This window comes from Melozone crissalis, unplaced genomic scaffold (assembly GCF_028551555.1).
Source record: "Melozone crissalis strain CALT ecotype California unplaced genomic scaffold, PUWL_Pcris_2 ptg000033l_1, whole genome shotgun sequence".
Lineage (NCBI taxonomy): Eukaryota > Metazoa > Chordata > Aves > Passeriformes > Passerellidae > Melozone > Melozone crissalis.
In genome coordinates this window covers 10,181,908-10,196,807 of record NW_026535811.1, presented here as the reverse complement: position 1 = coordinate 10,196,807, position 14,900 = coordinate 10,181,908, and the positions used below count along the sequence as shown (strand labels likewise).

At 43.5% G+C, this 14,900-nt stretch overlaps 1 protein-coding gene across 1 annotated transcript in view; it reads right to left on the bottom strand.

Annotated features, from left to right (window-relative positions):
* The window catches only part of PAH (phenylalanine hydroxylase), a 34,023-nt gene extending 20,381 nt beyond the window's left edge, over nucleotides 1–13,642 (bottom strand). The window contains exons 1-2 of the mRNA XM_054282020.1: nucleotides 13,601–13,642; nucleotides 9,513–9,620 (exon numbers count right to left, since the gene is read on the bottom strand). Coding sequence (XP_054137995.1) covers nucleotides 9,513–9,620; nucleotides 13,601–13,642 — 150 coding nt within the window. The remainder of the gene's footprint in view (nucleotides 1–9,512; nucleotides 9,621–13,600) is intronic.
* Nucleotides 13,643–14,900: the final 1,258 nt, after the last annotated feature.

The window sequence follows — 14,900 nt, the reverse complement described above, 5'->3', positions numbered from 1 at the left end:
GCAGTGTCTCCTAGCCCTGAAGAAAGAGATCACTGGGAGCTATAGCATTGACAACTATAGCCAGTGGAACCTGACCTCAGACATGCTGCCATGTTGATGTGTAAGCAACAAACAGCTAAAAATCCTATTTTTCCAACAAAAAGCAAAGAAAAAGTCCAGGAAAACCAAAAATGTTTGGGGAAAAAAACCCCAGAAAGCCCAAAAGAAAAGTCCAGGAACATCTACCCCTGTTAACTGAACTCAAATGTTGTCTTGAGCACTATAATTTGAATATGAAAATACTGCTTTCCTTCCTTTTTTTTTTTTTTTTTTTGAGAAAATCTTTTAAACGGGTTTCCATGGATATTGATTCTGTCCCCTGACCATCTTGTCAGGCTCACACTGGTGCTACAGACACAGCATATCATGGCCAGGTCTGGGCTTCTGTCCCCTGGGAGGAATATACAAACCCCTGGAGGAAATCTGGGCCTGAAGATCACAGAATCGTTACCCTAAGAAAAGTCTGAGGCGATGACATGTGGTGATCAGCATCCCTAGAGAAATTTTGGTTTTTATTTCAAGCTGAAGAAGACTCCAAACTACATGGGGTGAAGTGCTGGCCCTGCTGGTGTCAATGTCAAACCCCTTGCTACAGTGGGGTCAGGATTTCATCCACAAAGTAATGCTGTTAGGATCTACTTTTGACCTACAAGGAAGAAAAATGAAAGATTTTTTAACTGTACATCCTTCTTTCTGAGCCTCTTTAGGGTTTTCTTTGCTCCTCTCAGTGCTTGCATAGTGCAGGAGGGCATCTGGCCATCAGCAGCAAAGGCCTGATTTACTCCTCCACAAAAGGCAGTTTATTCCTTGATAGGAAACATATATGTCACTGCTCTGTTTCCTGAGCATTGCACACTACAGATGAACTCAAATTGTTTGGCTAGATACCAATACAATAAGTTGAAAAGGTCAAAAGCTCATTCACCAACTGCTGCTCTCAAGAGATGCCATCCTCACAGGGCTGTCTGTCCAGGGAGAGAATGGCCAGCACTGTCCCTGGCCCTGGGGACAGTTTGTTTTAGGCCTCCAAAGCCCTGCTTCCCACACAGACTGCCCATTGTGCTGTCCCTGTGCTGAGGCACTGGGAGCTCCTGACAGAGAGCAGGCACAGGGAGCTGCTGTGCCTTCGCTGTGTCTCATCATCCTCATCCTAAAAGTTTTCTTTCTTATGCCTGCCCTGGCATCTACATATCTGCACTCTTTTGGCTTAAAACCATCATCCCATGTGCCATCAAAAACAGCCTTGCAGAAAAACTCTGTCCCAATCTGTCACAGACATCTTTTATGATCCTTTCCTTAGGATTTTTCCTCCTGAGAAGCTGGGAGGCCTCAGGAACAAAATGTAAACAATGATTATCTGCTGCTGTGAAATGCAACAGGTGGATCTGTGATTGGTCCGTGTTGGTTGTTTCTAATTAATGGCCAATCACAGTCAGCTGGCTCGGACAAAGAGTCCGAGCCACAAACCTTTGTTATCATTCTTTCCTATTCTATTCTTAGCTGGCCTTCTGATGAAATCCTTTCTTCTATTCTTTTAGTATAGTTTTAATATAATATATGTCATAAAATAATAAATCAAGCCTTCAGAAACATGGAGTCAGACCCTCATCTCTTCCCTCATCCTAAGACCCCTGTGAACACAGTCATATCCATTCTTACAGGACCCCTCTGAGAACTGGAAGGCCACGATAAGTTCACCCCAGCACCTTCTCTTTTCTGGGCTGAAGACTCCTTAAACTCCCTTTGTTTTTTGACTCTTCTGCTGCACCAGTTCTCCAGTCAGGCTCAGTGAGCAGCTGGACAGACAGCAATGCCCCCAAAATAAACAGAATTATGCAAGGATTGGGAATTAAGAGATAAGCTGCAGGGTGGGCATGGGACACACTTAAAGTAGCAGGAGTATCAATACCCCTCAAACTATCACAGCCTAAGACAGTGAGAAAAAGAGGGGAAAAAAGAAGATGGAGGAAGGAGCCCATGGGGAGAGTTACCTCCTTTCTTACACCTGAGAGAAGCAGAACACCTTCCCACAGAGTGTCAAGCTGCTTTGCTGTTTATTTGAGGGATATCTGCCACCCAGCGACATCCAGAGCCAGCCTGTTACCTCTTTCTGCTGAGGTTTCTGGTCCTCAGAACAGAGACACTGAAGGGAGAACCCTTCTGGTGACTGTTTATAGAGCAAGAATCCAGCAGCATATGTCCAACTCCCTGAACTGGCACTCCTGGAGAAGCGTGTTCTCATGTGCTGTGCCTTGCTACTAAGCCCTTGATTTCAAAATATTTACAGCGGCTCTGTTACTAGACTTGCTTTATAAATCTCAATTTCATTCTAGTCCAACTACTCCATCTAGTGTTTAATCCTCATAGTTTCACATTGTTCATTTTTAGTATCCTTGATGTTGCCAGATCTTGCTATTGCATCACATTTCTCCCAATAGATGATGTTTTCTTTAAAGCTGCAACTTCTGGAGACAAATAGTTGCCTGAGAAAGGAGAATGGGGGCATTTTTTTTGTTTAGTTGTACATTTTAAGCAGTTTACAATCTCTATCTGCTCTTTAGTAGAGATTGACATCTTGACAATGTATGCCTTCAAAAGTCAGCTATTAAAAGTTATTCCAGTTTTATGAGCTTTGTTGATGGAACCTAACTCCTAACCTAACACCTTTGGAAGATCTCAACTGTCACATGTTTGTGGTGGGTTCCCATCTGAGCTATTAACATGGATCTCCTCTGCCTTTCCTATTTTAGAGCCCAGATGAGTCCATGGAATGAGATTAGATGTGTCTTTGCTGAGTTCACCCCACCATTCCCTGCAACTGCAAGGAACTTGGAGAGCAGGTTGGTACTTCTCCCCTTCTCTTCAGATTTATGACCCAGGGGAGAGGTTGAGTCTCTCCTCTATAGATACATCCTGTCATAAAACCATGTGCCTGCTGTATTTCTTTTCCTTAAACTTTTCTTAAAACCCCCACTCTGAGGGGTAGAAAAACTCAGCTTTCATTATTTTAATATCCAAGCCAATGATACCTCTATCACTGCCCGTTAGAGAAGGAAGTCTCAAGATACATTTTCAGAGCTCAAAGATGAATAATGAGGTTGAAATGGATTAGAATTACTTCTAACAGGGTTTGAAGGGGGAGAAACACAAATATCAATTTAAAACAGAGACAATGGTGGATGCAGGGAGGAAATTGCCCATGTCCCTCCCTGCCTTACCTCTCAGTGATGGATCTCAGCCTTGGCTCCCTCTGAGAGTCTGTGAAGCAGCTCCAGCCCCTTGCCCAGGTTATTCCAGGTTTTCCATCCCAATTGAGCACCACCTATGGTGCCCCACACCAGCAGGAGAAAACCAGACTGGTGCTGCACTACACCAGCGGTCTTGCTGAGGTCACTACCAAGAGAATTTAGTCCCACCCTCTGTTTAATGGCCTGGTCACTGGAAAAGGAAAGTTGTGTGCTCACAGCTACACAGGGAAGCTTTCAGTAGGGATAGATCCTTTCTGAAAATGTTATGGGTTACTACTTCCCATGACACTCACACATCCTTCTGTTCACTAATTACTAAATGCTCCTATGTATGCTTCTAAAACTAAGTACAGCTGTGAAATCCAGCTGCAGCTTGTTTTCATGACTGTTGCCATTAATGAAGTTTGGCTTCATCAGGAGACCCCCCGTTGTCACCAGATGAAGAACTTTCAACAACACTATGGTGCCACTAATAAAAGCTAAGTGAGAATTTGGGTAAAATCTCCCAAAAGAAGGATTTTACTTGCACTTTCTGGTACCAAAACAAAACAAAACAAAAAAAGAGATGTTCTTTTAACCCCTGCCATGGTATAGTCCAGGGTTTCCTGAAGGAAGACACTTTCAGAGGCACAAGTATAAGCTCAGTGCTTAATTTTCATAGATCAGAGGACTTAGGAAGTTACGGTAATGCTTTCAGCCATGGATTTCCAAAGCAAAAGCAAAAGCAGCCATCTTTTCAGATCATAGATTCAGATATACTATCCAAGGGTCTGCTTCTCAGCTGGAGACAGAGAGAATCTTCTTCACAAATGTTAGGGTTTTCTTCCCAGCTCATGGAGGAAAAGTGTCTCAGACCAACAAAGAGTGCCAGAGGGCAGCTGGCCCTGGGGCGATCCCTGGTGTCCATCACTCTGCTCCAACCCTGAAATTTGGCACAAGGCTTGCAGCAGAATCTGGCTGCAAAACACGTGGAGCAGGAAAACCAAAAACGTGACAGCGTGTGGCATTGCACAAGCACCTGTGAAGAGAGCACTCCTCTCTTTAAACCCTTGGTGATTAATTAGATCCACAAGTCCTGCTCTTGTGGCCACAGGAAAAGGAGGGATAAGACCAAGGATGTGTGTGCAAACCCAAGGCACAGGGAATATTTCTCTGTCTGCTCTGGGGTGCCCTGACCCCCAGGGGAGCACTGGCTTTGACCCTCATTCATGGAGAAAGTTTCCCAGACTTCAAGATAGATTGGAATCTACAAAAGTGTGCAATAGATTATTGAGAGTAGTGTAGGTGTATCACTTGGTGAGAAATTTAGGGTTTGGGATTTTTAGTACCTTGTGGATGGAAGCAAGATGGAGGGCACAGGGTGTTGTCCTGGGTTTCTTCTTCAGGCCTCTTCTCCCTTCTTCTCCATGGGTTTGGGTGGCATTTTGTAATTGGGCAGAAAAATCTGCATTGCAGCTCTGTGGGATCAGTTATTGGGTTCCAAGGGAAAATAATCCAGGTGTCAGTTCTGAATTGGATAGTTTAGTCTCAAAAGACCTTGCAACAAGAGATTGTTGGCCATTTTGTGCCTTCTAATGAAAAGCTGCCAAACTCACAGTAGTGAGACTGTTTTACTGATAAGAAATAATCAACACTTGAGTCCAAACACAAATTACTGTCTCAAGTGCCTTCCATCCAGACCCAGAGAAACCAACAACTGGGACCTCCACAGATGTGGATGTGGAGCAGTGTAAGGAAATGATCCCTGCTGTGCATATGTACAGTATAATGAAAAAACAATCTTGTGGTAGAGGCAAGCCAGCTCACCTATCAGTGCAGACACTCCCAGCACACCCCCTGGCCAAAGTGATTTTCTTCCCCTGGCTTGGAAACAACCCCAGCCACCTCAGAGCCAGGGCCTTCCCAGGGCACACAGAGATTACAGTCACGTAGGGCTTTGTGTGAAATGAAGTTCCTAAACAGAAACAGAGCAGAGTTGCCTCTGCTGGCTCTGAAAGTGGCAGGTCTCATTTAGCACAGCTTGTTACTCCCATCCCATCCTCCTATGGAACAGTAACTCACCCCCACGGGACAGTAACTTACACTGGGAGTGGGAGTGCTTGGTGCAAATCAAGTTCTCTTTTTTTGCTTTTGAGCTAGATCCCTACCCACTGATGGCTGCACCTTGTACTGAATCCTGCTCTGTGTCTGAGAAGATCCCATCACTGAGGAGAAGATGGAAGGCTCCCCTCTCAAAATGGGTTGAGCAAACTTGTGATGTATTCCAACGTTTGCCTCTTAAAACAGCTGACAATCTACTACTTGTAAATCCAGCAGGAAAAGCATTTCAGAGAGGATTAGTGTATTCACAAATTCATGTGGGGAATCTGCAACTGAAACTGAAGGCAATCCTTTTTGTATATGGAAATTGTTATTTCTGATATTTTTAATGATTAATTTACAGAAAAGACAATCTTTGAGGGGGAACAATATGGGTTTTTCTTCACTTTTTTTTTTTTCAGAATGAACTTTGTTATTTAAAAAAGCTTCCTCAATTTCAATAGGTTTTTATCACTACAGAGAAACAAATATTTTTACCAAGTATAACACAGGTCAACCCAAAGTGCTCAGTTTTGCTTTTTCAGTTTTGATAAAAAACCTGGAAGATTTCTGGTTTTTTTGGCCTCAACTTATACTCTGAATATTTTTGATGTATCCAGTGAATCAAAAAAGAAACAAAATTTCACCGTGACTGTTCAGTCTTCCTGATTTTAAGCATGATCCTTTACTCATGTGTGCTCTTCTGTTTCAGATGAAGGTAATTATTCAAGTTTTTGCTGCCTAGCTGTCATCTTCTACAGCACAAATAAACAGCACAAGGCTACACCAAGGAGCACTGCAGTGTACAGCAGATCCCATTAAAATTAAGTCGGTGTAAAGACCCTGCTGGTGGATTTGTGCTGTCCCCACAGCCACCCTCAAGCCTGCACGAGGGCAGAGGTGACAAAGGGGCTTTTCAAGTGCAAAACAATTGGGTTTGACAAGCAAAAAGTGAATGTCTGCCACGTTCCCAACATGCAAACAGAGCAGCTAGTGTGGAAGCAAAGTGGATTCAGCTTTAGCAATCTGCTTATTGCTGAGCATGACTGAGCTGCTAACACTTTACAGAGTGTGAATCTGGCCCTGCAGACACATCTCTCCACAGGACAGGTGAGGAAGGGGCTGCAGGGGCTGCACTGCCAGCTGTGGCAGGGCTCTATGCTGTGCCAGTCCAGGAGGAATGGATTCATGCAGTCAGGCAAGGGTTTGCAAACCAGAGAGAAGAGACAAGAGCCAGAGATCAGAAAAGCTTAGAACCCTGCTGAGGCCATGTGTTTAGATGGGCCTTCCTGAGCAAACATAAGAAAAAAGTGGAAATAATCAAGTCTATTTTGGACCTAAAGGCAGCAGACAAAAAGAGCTGAGTTCATTGAGAAGATTCCTCACGAAAAAACCCCTTCAAGTAGCATAGAAAAAACAAGAGTTGTCACTGTAAGCACATATTTCTGTGCAACTGAGACCTGAACAGAAAACTAGAGTTTGGGTCTTTGAGCAAAAAAACCCCCCAAATTTAAGCATACAGTACTCTGCCAACTGCATGAGCAACCCTAAGGGATGTTTGAGTAGGACAAACATTACTTTTTCCACAAAAACACATTTAAATTCTCTTAAACTTGATGACTCAGTTAGAGGACACAATTCTGTGCCATGAGCCTTCCTATGTCCATATGGAAACCTCCTCTACAGAAAGACATCCTGTGTGTTGATGGCTCCTCAGCATTTCTCCTTTCTTTAGGTATCCTCTCAATTCCCTATGACTCAGCCTGGATCTTACTTCCCTGGGAGAGAGGGCAAATTTTCAAAGTCCTTAATATTTACAGCTCATTCAACCCTCCTCCTCCTCCTCTCCCTTTCATGTTCCACATTAGTGTTACAGACTGTCTAGAAAATAGGCAAAATCCTCAAAGCCAGTGCTGGAGGCACTGTCCCATATCCACTCCCAAACCCGAGCTGGGAGGAGGGGGTTGAGCTGTGCCCTCTGCCTGCATTCCCATGCAGGAGTGCCCAGAGAGGTGCCAGCAGCCAGGGCACCCCCACCCCAGCAAGGAGCAGAAGGTTCGGGCATAAAACATCAGCACCAGCAGCTGCACAAGGTGTGGACCCCCTCCTTGAAGTGAACAATTGCAGCTCCACATCTGCTCCTGGAAACAGCCTGATCCTGTTTGTGGCTTTGTCAGTTTTCTCTTTTCCTGCTGCATGAGGCAATGACAGCAGGAGCAGCCACCCTCACATATCCTCCTGTGAGGCCCCTCTGAGACAAACCCAACCCGTTTCCACAAGGCAGCAGCGAGCTGGCGACACAAACCAGGGGACAAGGCTGGGTGTCTCCCTGCCCAGGGAGCCCACCCACAGAGAGTCTGAGCTAGCTCCAGTAGCTGCTCTCAGCTACTGCTATTAGGCAGTGAAGGAGAACAAGACAAACACATTCCCTCAAGCTCTTCCTGTTTGCTTCCACTCTTTACCTGCCTATCACCACTTTCCCTGTCTGGGCTGTGATGTCAGGGAGCACAAAGTCTGTTTCTCTGAGGCACCACAGCGATGGCCAGGATGGAAAAGGGGGAAAGTTCTCCCAGCTGTGCATGTGTGTAAAACTTACACCTCTGTGCAGTTCTTGGAGTGGAGTTACAACAGCCCAAAGGCTGCTCTGGTTTACACCAGGAATTCACTAACAATAGCCCTGAGGAGCTGTGCTCGTACCATTAAATTCCTTCCATCCATCCATCCATCCATGCCCCCATTACAATGCCAAATGAAAAACTGATATAAGAGCACCAGTGCCAGGTCTCTTATCAAGCCTTGGTGCTGGAGGAGCTGAGATTTAGCACAGAAAGATTTGGCTTTGTTGGGTGGAAAACCAACGAGTCCCAACCTCTCAGCTGCAGTCAGGGCCACTGGGAAAAGTGACTCTGTTGGTCTAGTTTAGGTATCTGCTTTGGGGCAAGAAAAGTCACATCCAAGAAATGGTTGCTTCTCTCTTTCCTATACTAGCTCCTCTACAAACTTTTCTCTGGAGCTGATAGCAATTTATTTACTAGACATCAATGCATTAATAAGAGAATATCATCAGTCTCATTAATTCATTTACAGACATGCACATCACTGACATACGGACATTTTGCAGGATTTTACTAGTCAATTCACAGATTTAGACTTGCTCTTCTGTTGTTGGTGAATTTCCTTTTATCTTAATGAATCAAGTATGTCCTAAAACTCATGATTGTTTTTCTTCTGTACCCATAACACACAACCTCTCATTTCCTAGTAAATTCAATTTATGAACGGAAAATATGCAGGCCACAACTTCTTAGAGTGTGCTAAAAAAAAATGCTGTTTTCAGGCACAACTATTACATAAAAAAAAAAAAAGAAAAAAAAGCCACAGGACCAATATAAAAGTGTATTTGCTTGGGAGCACAGAGTACACAGCTGAGTGTTGCAACACAACCATCCTGAACCGCAAGGATTTCGTGCTTTTCAAACAACATTCATGACATCTGGGAAATATTTCTGCAAGAATAAATAAGCACACAATGTCCTGAAAGGTAAATGGCTCCTTGTTTCCCCCAAAATTTTCCAAATCACTCAGCCTAAGTTACTGAGTCCCTTTGCTGTGAAAAAAATTGCTGTCATTTTTATGCTGTTCTGTAGGCACCCTCTACCCACTCTGTAGAAGTACTGCAGGTAGGAGATGGTAAAATCTTTTATATCAGATTTTTTGGGTGGGCAAGAGCTAAAAGCTGCCCCCAGCAGAAACACCTCATGCAATGTGCATTGTGAGTCACATGGCTCACATGCAAATTATATTTGCCTTACAAGTTGTAAGGCAAATTATTTGGTTATAAGTCAATCTTAGGTCACAGCCCAACTCACTCTTACCTTTTACTAAGCAGTTATGATTAAATATTTCCCCTTTAAGTGGAAAAAATTCATTTATCCCACCCTCATGTGGGGTAGCGGTTTTAATTTACTACTTTAATTTTTAAGCTACTTCTGCCCCAAGACTTAAAGGGATTTTAAGCCCAGAAAAGAAACAGAGGCTGCTTTCCCCTGCAATAGCAATGAAATAGAATCACAAACACAACCTCCAAGACCCTGAGAAAGTGTGGCTGCAATACAAAATTGTAAAGACCTGAAGGAAAATATTTACCTCAAATGTGCGCAGGACTTTAGCTAATGCCCCGACTTCTTCTTTCAGAGAGAAAATCAAAGAAATCACACCATTTTTACTGGGGGAGTCTTCAATGTAGCTAGATTCCTGAAAGGAAAGAAAAAAATAAACAAAAATCACTACCATTCACCCTAGGAGTCAGTTTTGCCTTTCTCCATGTCCCTTTTGCACAGCAGCGATGTAAAGAAGGTATAAAACAGCTCTGGGGCTGCTCTGATTTATGATGGTAGAGATGCAAATCCCTTCTCTCCAACTAGAGCCCTGGTGAGAGTAAGGTAGTCAAAAAGGACATGTAAATAAACCTAATATCATCCTTGTCTCCCCTCAGGGATGACTGGAAACATTTCTGCACTTTGGTTTCAGCTCCAGTGCAGCAAAGTCTTTCCCTCAGGCTTCCTTTTCCTCAGCACTCAGGGTTAAGCAGAGAAATGTGGATGAGCTCTGTGCAGAGATGCAGACCATGGTCTGTGTTTCCCTTCAGTTCTGCTTGTACCTTCCAGGTATCCCCAGGAGAGAGGTAGTATCCACAGGAAGGATATGGAAGGTGATTTTGAAACAAAATAACCACATCAATCAAATAAAAGAAAAATAAAAAAGAAAAATGTTGGAGCAAACATCTAGATCTTCCCTAAATCCCAAAATGAGTAAAGACTCGGGGCAAGATGTGTTTTCATTTATGTTTGTTCCCTTTCTCTCATTGATTTTCTGCTCTGCAAATTCCAAAAGGCAATTTTCCATACTCTCAAAAGGTTTATTTTCATTATTTTCACAGTTCTCATGACTAGAATGTCTTTGCATGTCTCTACACGTGTTTCTTTTCACAAAAGCCCTGTTAAGAAGGGAAGAGCTATTTCACCACTTCTGAAAGAGGAAACTGAGCCCTGGAGTGGAGGCAGGTCTTGAAAGCTGGGTACTTGGCATGGCAGGTAAATGCCTGCTGACATTTCAATCACCCAATTTTTCTGATATCAGAGTAAACTTCATGTACAACCATCACAAACTTTTGGAGACCACATTAATATCTTATTTGCAGGTTTATTTCATTTTTTTTTAACATCTACTGGACTTGGACAAATTGTCTGAGGTCGTTATTTCGAAGATCACACCACACATCTGCAACACAGAGGGCTAAAGACCTGGGCTAAAGCTTGATTCAAGGTACCCATTCAAATATTCCTTATAAAGATCTGTCTTTTTGGGCAGAGCTTGCTCTTATTATGGTTATTGCTCAATTGAACATATAAATCAGAGTAAAAAGAGTCCCAGTTCCCAAATATTGTCCTCAGCAAAGATAGCCTTTGTAGAAGACAAATTAGCAATCAAAGCCAGCTGCCCTGAAGCCATGAAGCTCTTGGTGGGCCTACATTTCCTGAGGCAGAGCTATGAAGAGCTGCCTTCTTTTGTAAAGTAAATAATTGCTGATTCTCCAAGGCTGCCTCCAAGGTTGCAGCTAACAGACTGGCCACACATTTTTCTATCTGGCTTTGTTTCCAGAGCCTGCAAAGGTTTTCCAAATGTCTTTCAGCCTTATGAGGGACCTCTAGTGCGAACTGTAGTAGAAGTGCTGCACCAGAAGGAAGATTGCCACCTGTTTAGCTGTGACACTTCCTGCAGCATCTCTGTGTCTCCTGAGTCCCCATGCAGGAGCCAGCCCAGCTCCTACATGGGGAGCACCAAGAGGAACAGCAGCTGGAAGTGATGTGTCAGCTGGCTAATGAAACCCATTTACACCTCCAGCAACCACAGGGGAAAACAATGACAGGAGTCTGGCAAAAGCCAAAACAAATGTCTGTAGTACTGAAATTTTATGGCAGTGTGACCAAAACTGTCATCTCAAATACTGCCCATACTTTGCTTTTTCCTTCTGTTCTCACCCACCACAGCCAAAACTGATCTCAAGGACAGAACTGGCTCCACCATTGTCTGTCCAGTGGGTCGATATGTTGGTTTTCACTGTCTGCAATGAAACTGCTCTAAAAGACAACAGTTATATATTTAAAATATTTTTGCCAAGTCATGCTGTGAGAACCAACTTATATGACAGATTGACTTGAATGTGTGTGACAAATAAAGAATTCATGATTTGCATACTTGCAGGGGAGATAATGCAAAGTTGAAGTCCTGCAAGGTAATCCTGATGATAATAATTGATCTCTTTGTACAACGAGATTAGACAAAAAATTCTTAAAAAAATCTTTTCAAACTCATTGGTCACTAGCTTTGATTTAAGATCAGCTGCTTTCAATGTGTCCTCAGTAATTTTCCCACTCTTGTAAGTTGATTTATATTGCAGTAGGGAGTAGGCACTAATGCTCTAAAGAGCCTCATACTTGCTTAACTTCTTGCACATCTGCATTTGCACTCAGCTCCCTGGAAGGTCTTTTGACAAGGATCAGCCCATGCCTGAACCTGTCACAGAGGTGACACCTTTAATTGCAAAGGGGGAGAAGACTAAAATGATTGTTTCCCTGGTACTCAGCTCTTATCAGGGTATATGGAGCCTGTATCAATACATACGGTAGATAATAAACCTCAACATGTGCACTGGAGGTGATAGCAGCAAAAACAGAGGCACTCACATTATTGTTGAGATTTTTGTAGTACTTATGCATAGCTTTACCTGTTGATCAGTTTTTCCATTCTCATTTTGGACTTTAACTACTTGTCCCTCAACATACATGGAGGAATTGAAGCTTTGGGGTAGTCCTACAGTTTTGTTACTATTGTGATTATGATTCAGACTCAAAGAAACAATTTTATTGTGTTGCAATATTGTCTCTGTGATATGTATATGTGATTTATAATGTGCATAAATTCGGCTCTAATTTTCTTCCAGCTCTGTTTTTTTTTTCTAGGAAATAACATGAGAACCAGTTGAAGAGCATGAACAACCATCCCTGGACTTGAGACAATCACAAACCTGCATTTTTAGTTAGCCACATTGCACAGATTGGTATTGCCATTCTGACACAGGTGGCAGCATTAGGGGTCAATAACCCAATCCTATCTAATGCATCTTGCCTTCTAATCCCTTGCTGAGACATTTAGCTAAAGCCCTTCAGAGTGAATTCCAACACTGGTAGAGACAGAGAAAGTTTTTCTTGCAATTTCAGGGATATAAAACTTTCACCTCACTGCTGTAAAGTTCAAATTTACTAGATATGCAAAACGGAGGGGGGAGGGGAGGAAGGAAAAATATTTCAAATTAAAAGATTTCCAAGTTACTTGTGAAAATGGAATTAGTTTCCAAGTCAAATTTCTTAAGGCATTTAAATGCTCCTCATGGCACTCATCATTGGAACCAAGCAATTACACAACTTGGATAAGCAGCAAGGTGAGACTCTAGAGAAATACTGTGGGAGTTCAGCCTCAGCACACAAAGAAGTAGGAATAGAGGCTTCCTTGGCATCTCTGCTCTTAAAAGAAATAGAAGCCCTTTTTTGCACATCTGATGCAGCTTGTCTCAGGCTTCAGCAGCATTGCATAGGACAGATAAGTGCAGAATTTTGTCCTAATAATTAACCATGCTGGCCTCGGGTTACATCACTTGCCCCTGCAGTAACATCAGTGCCTGTATTGAAAAGGCATGAACTTCAGGTCCTTCCTGTATTTCCCAAAGCAAAGAGTTCAAAGTCAGTCAGTAAGTAAACATTAAAAAAGAAGACAAGATAGCCCCAAATTTAACAAAAAGTTACACCAGAAGAGCACATAATTTCATCTGTTTTCCTTTAACCAAAGAAGACAGCTTTTTTCATCACACACATTTAAGACCTCCAATAAGCTTCTGGTCTTTTCTGATTCTTTGTCTTTTTGCCATGTACACAATGATACTGTTGCAATGTTTGTTTGTATTCTCACTGCGTTTTTGTGAGCACAATTAACAGCAGACAAATACAGAGCTGCCAAAATTGCTCAGGTACTGCAAAGCATCAGGACAGGCCACCTTGATTCTTCTCCTCTGGGGTCACACTGCCTCTCAGAGAGGGAAGGACAAGCATAGGAGTGCAGGAGTGAGGCAGGACACCCCTCACCTCTGCAAAAAGCAGGCACAGACCCCCACCACTTACCTGGAAAGCGTCACCATTCATTTTGCAGTGCTGCGAGTCCATGTTGCAAAGGCAGCAATGCCCACACAGGGAGGCCCCTCCACTAGAGCAGGTGAAACCTTCTGACTCAGTGCAGTGGGCAGAGATGTGTGCAAAGGTATTTAAAGAGGAGCAGGCAAGGCAAAGCCATTCCCTTCCCCAGCTCCCTCCCCTGCACAGCGTGCCAAGGGGGCGTTCTCCCTGCACGCCCACCCCACCCACCGCTGGCACACCGAGCAGCCGCTGCCGCTCTCCAGCAGATTGCTTCTGGCTGCACCCAACGTGGAGCAGCAGCATGCTCTGAATTAGCAGCCTTCCTCCTCCTGATCAACATCAGCTGTTTTCATTTTTTTTCAAGTCAACACATGGTTTTCAGCTCAGCCTCCAGCCCGTTCCTTCCCACTGCAGCTGCGTGTTCAGCCTCAGGTGGGTTTCACCTCGGGGTCACTCCCCTTGGACAGATATCAGACATTCTCCAGGATTGCTCTTTGGATGGCAAACATCAGGCACAGAAGGCTCTGGACAGATATCAGACCTTCTCCATGATGTGTTCTTGGGATATCAAACGTCAGGCACGGAAGGCTCTGGCAAGGCACAGCAGCTGAGGGATTTATCCTTTAGTAGGACCTCTGGGGCTGCTTCCAAAGATCTCAGAGAGCAGGAGACACCACTCCGCTCACCAGAAACCAGAGAGAGACATCCAGTCCAGGGGAAACATGAGACAGGAGTTAGCAGCATGAACCTCACACTGGGATATGAGCCTGAGCATGGGGAAAGAGAGGAAGGTAAAGGAAGAAAAAGAGCAGGAAACAGTAGGTCAGAGCTCCAGGGCAGGAAGATGTAGAAAACTACACGTGATGTACGTGTGCTTGTATGTGGTGTCAGCCATGGAAAGCACAAGGGGAACAGGGTGGGACACATAAATCAGGAAAGGTTAGTAAAGTACTGATATGAAAAAGCCCAGGTTTGGCTTAATAAGAGTCACCAAAGGGGGTAAAGGAGATTGGAAATCTGTATCCCAATATCAGAGGGCAGGTGAAAAAATGGAGCTTGACAGATAGATAGCTTGAAGTATCTATCTTGCTATTTGGGAAAATGAAGTCTTAGAAACTGTGCCAAGGCAGGTAATCTTGCTATATTTTCATGATGAAGAAAAATTCTCTTTACAGTTATTTTCTCCTTGAAGGAAGCTCTACTACCCACACCTGTGCAAACTCATATTGATGAACATTAGAAAAGACTTACTGTAAATTTTCATACCTACAAAACCCAGCAGCCTTAC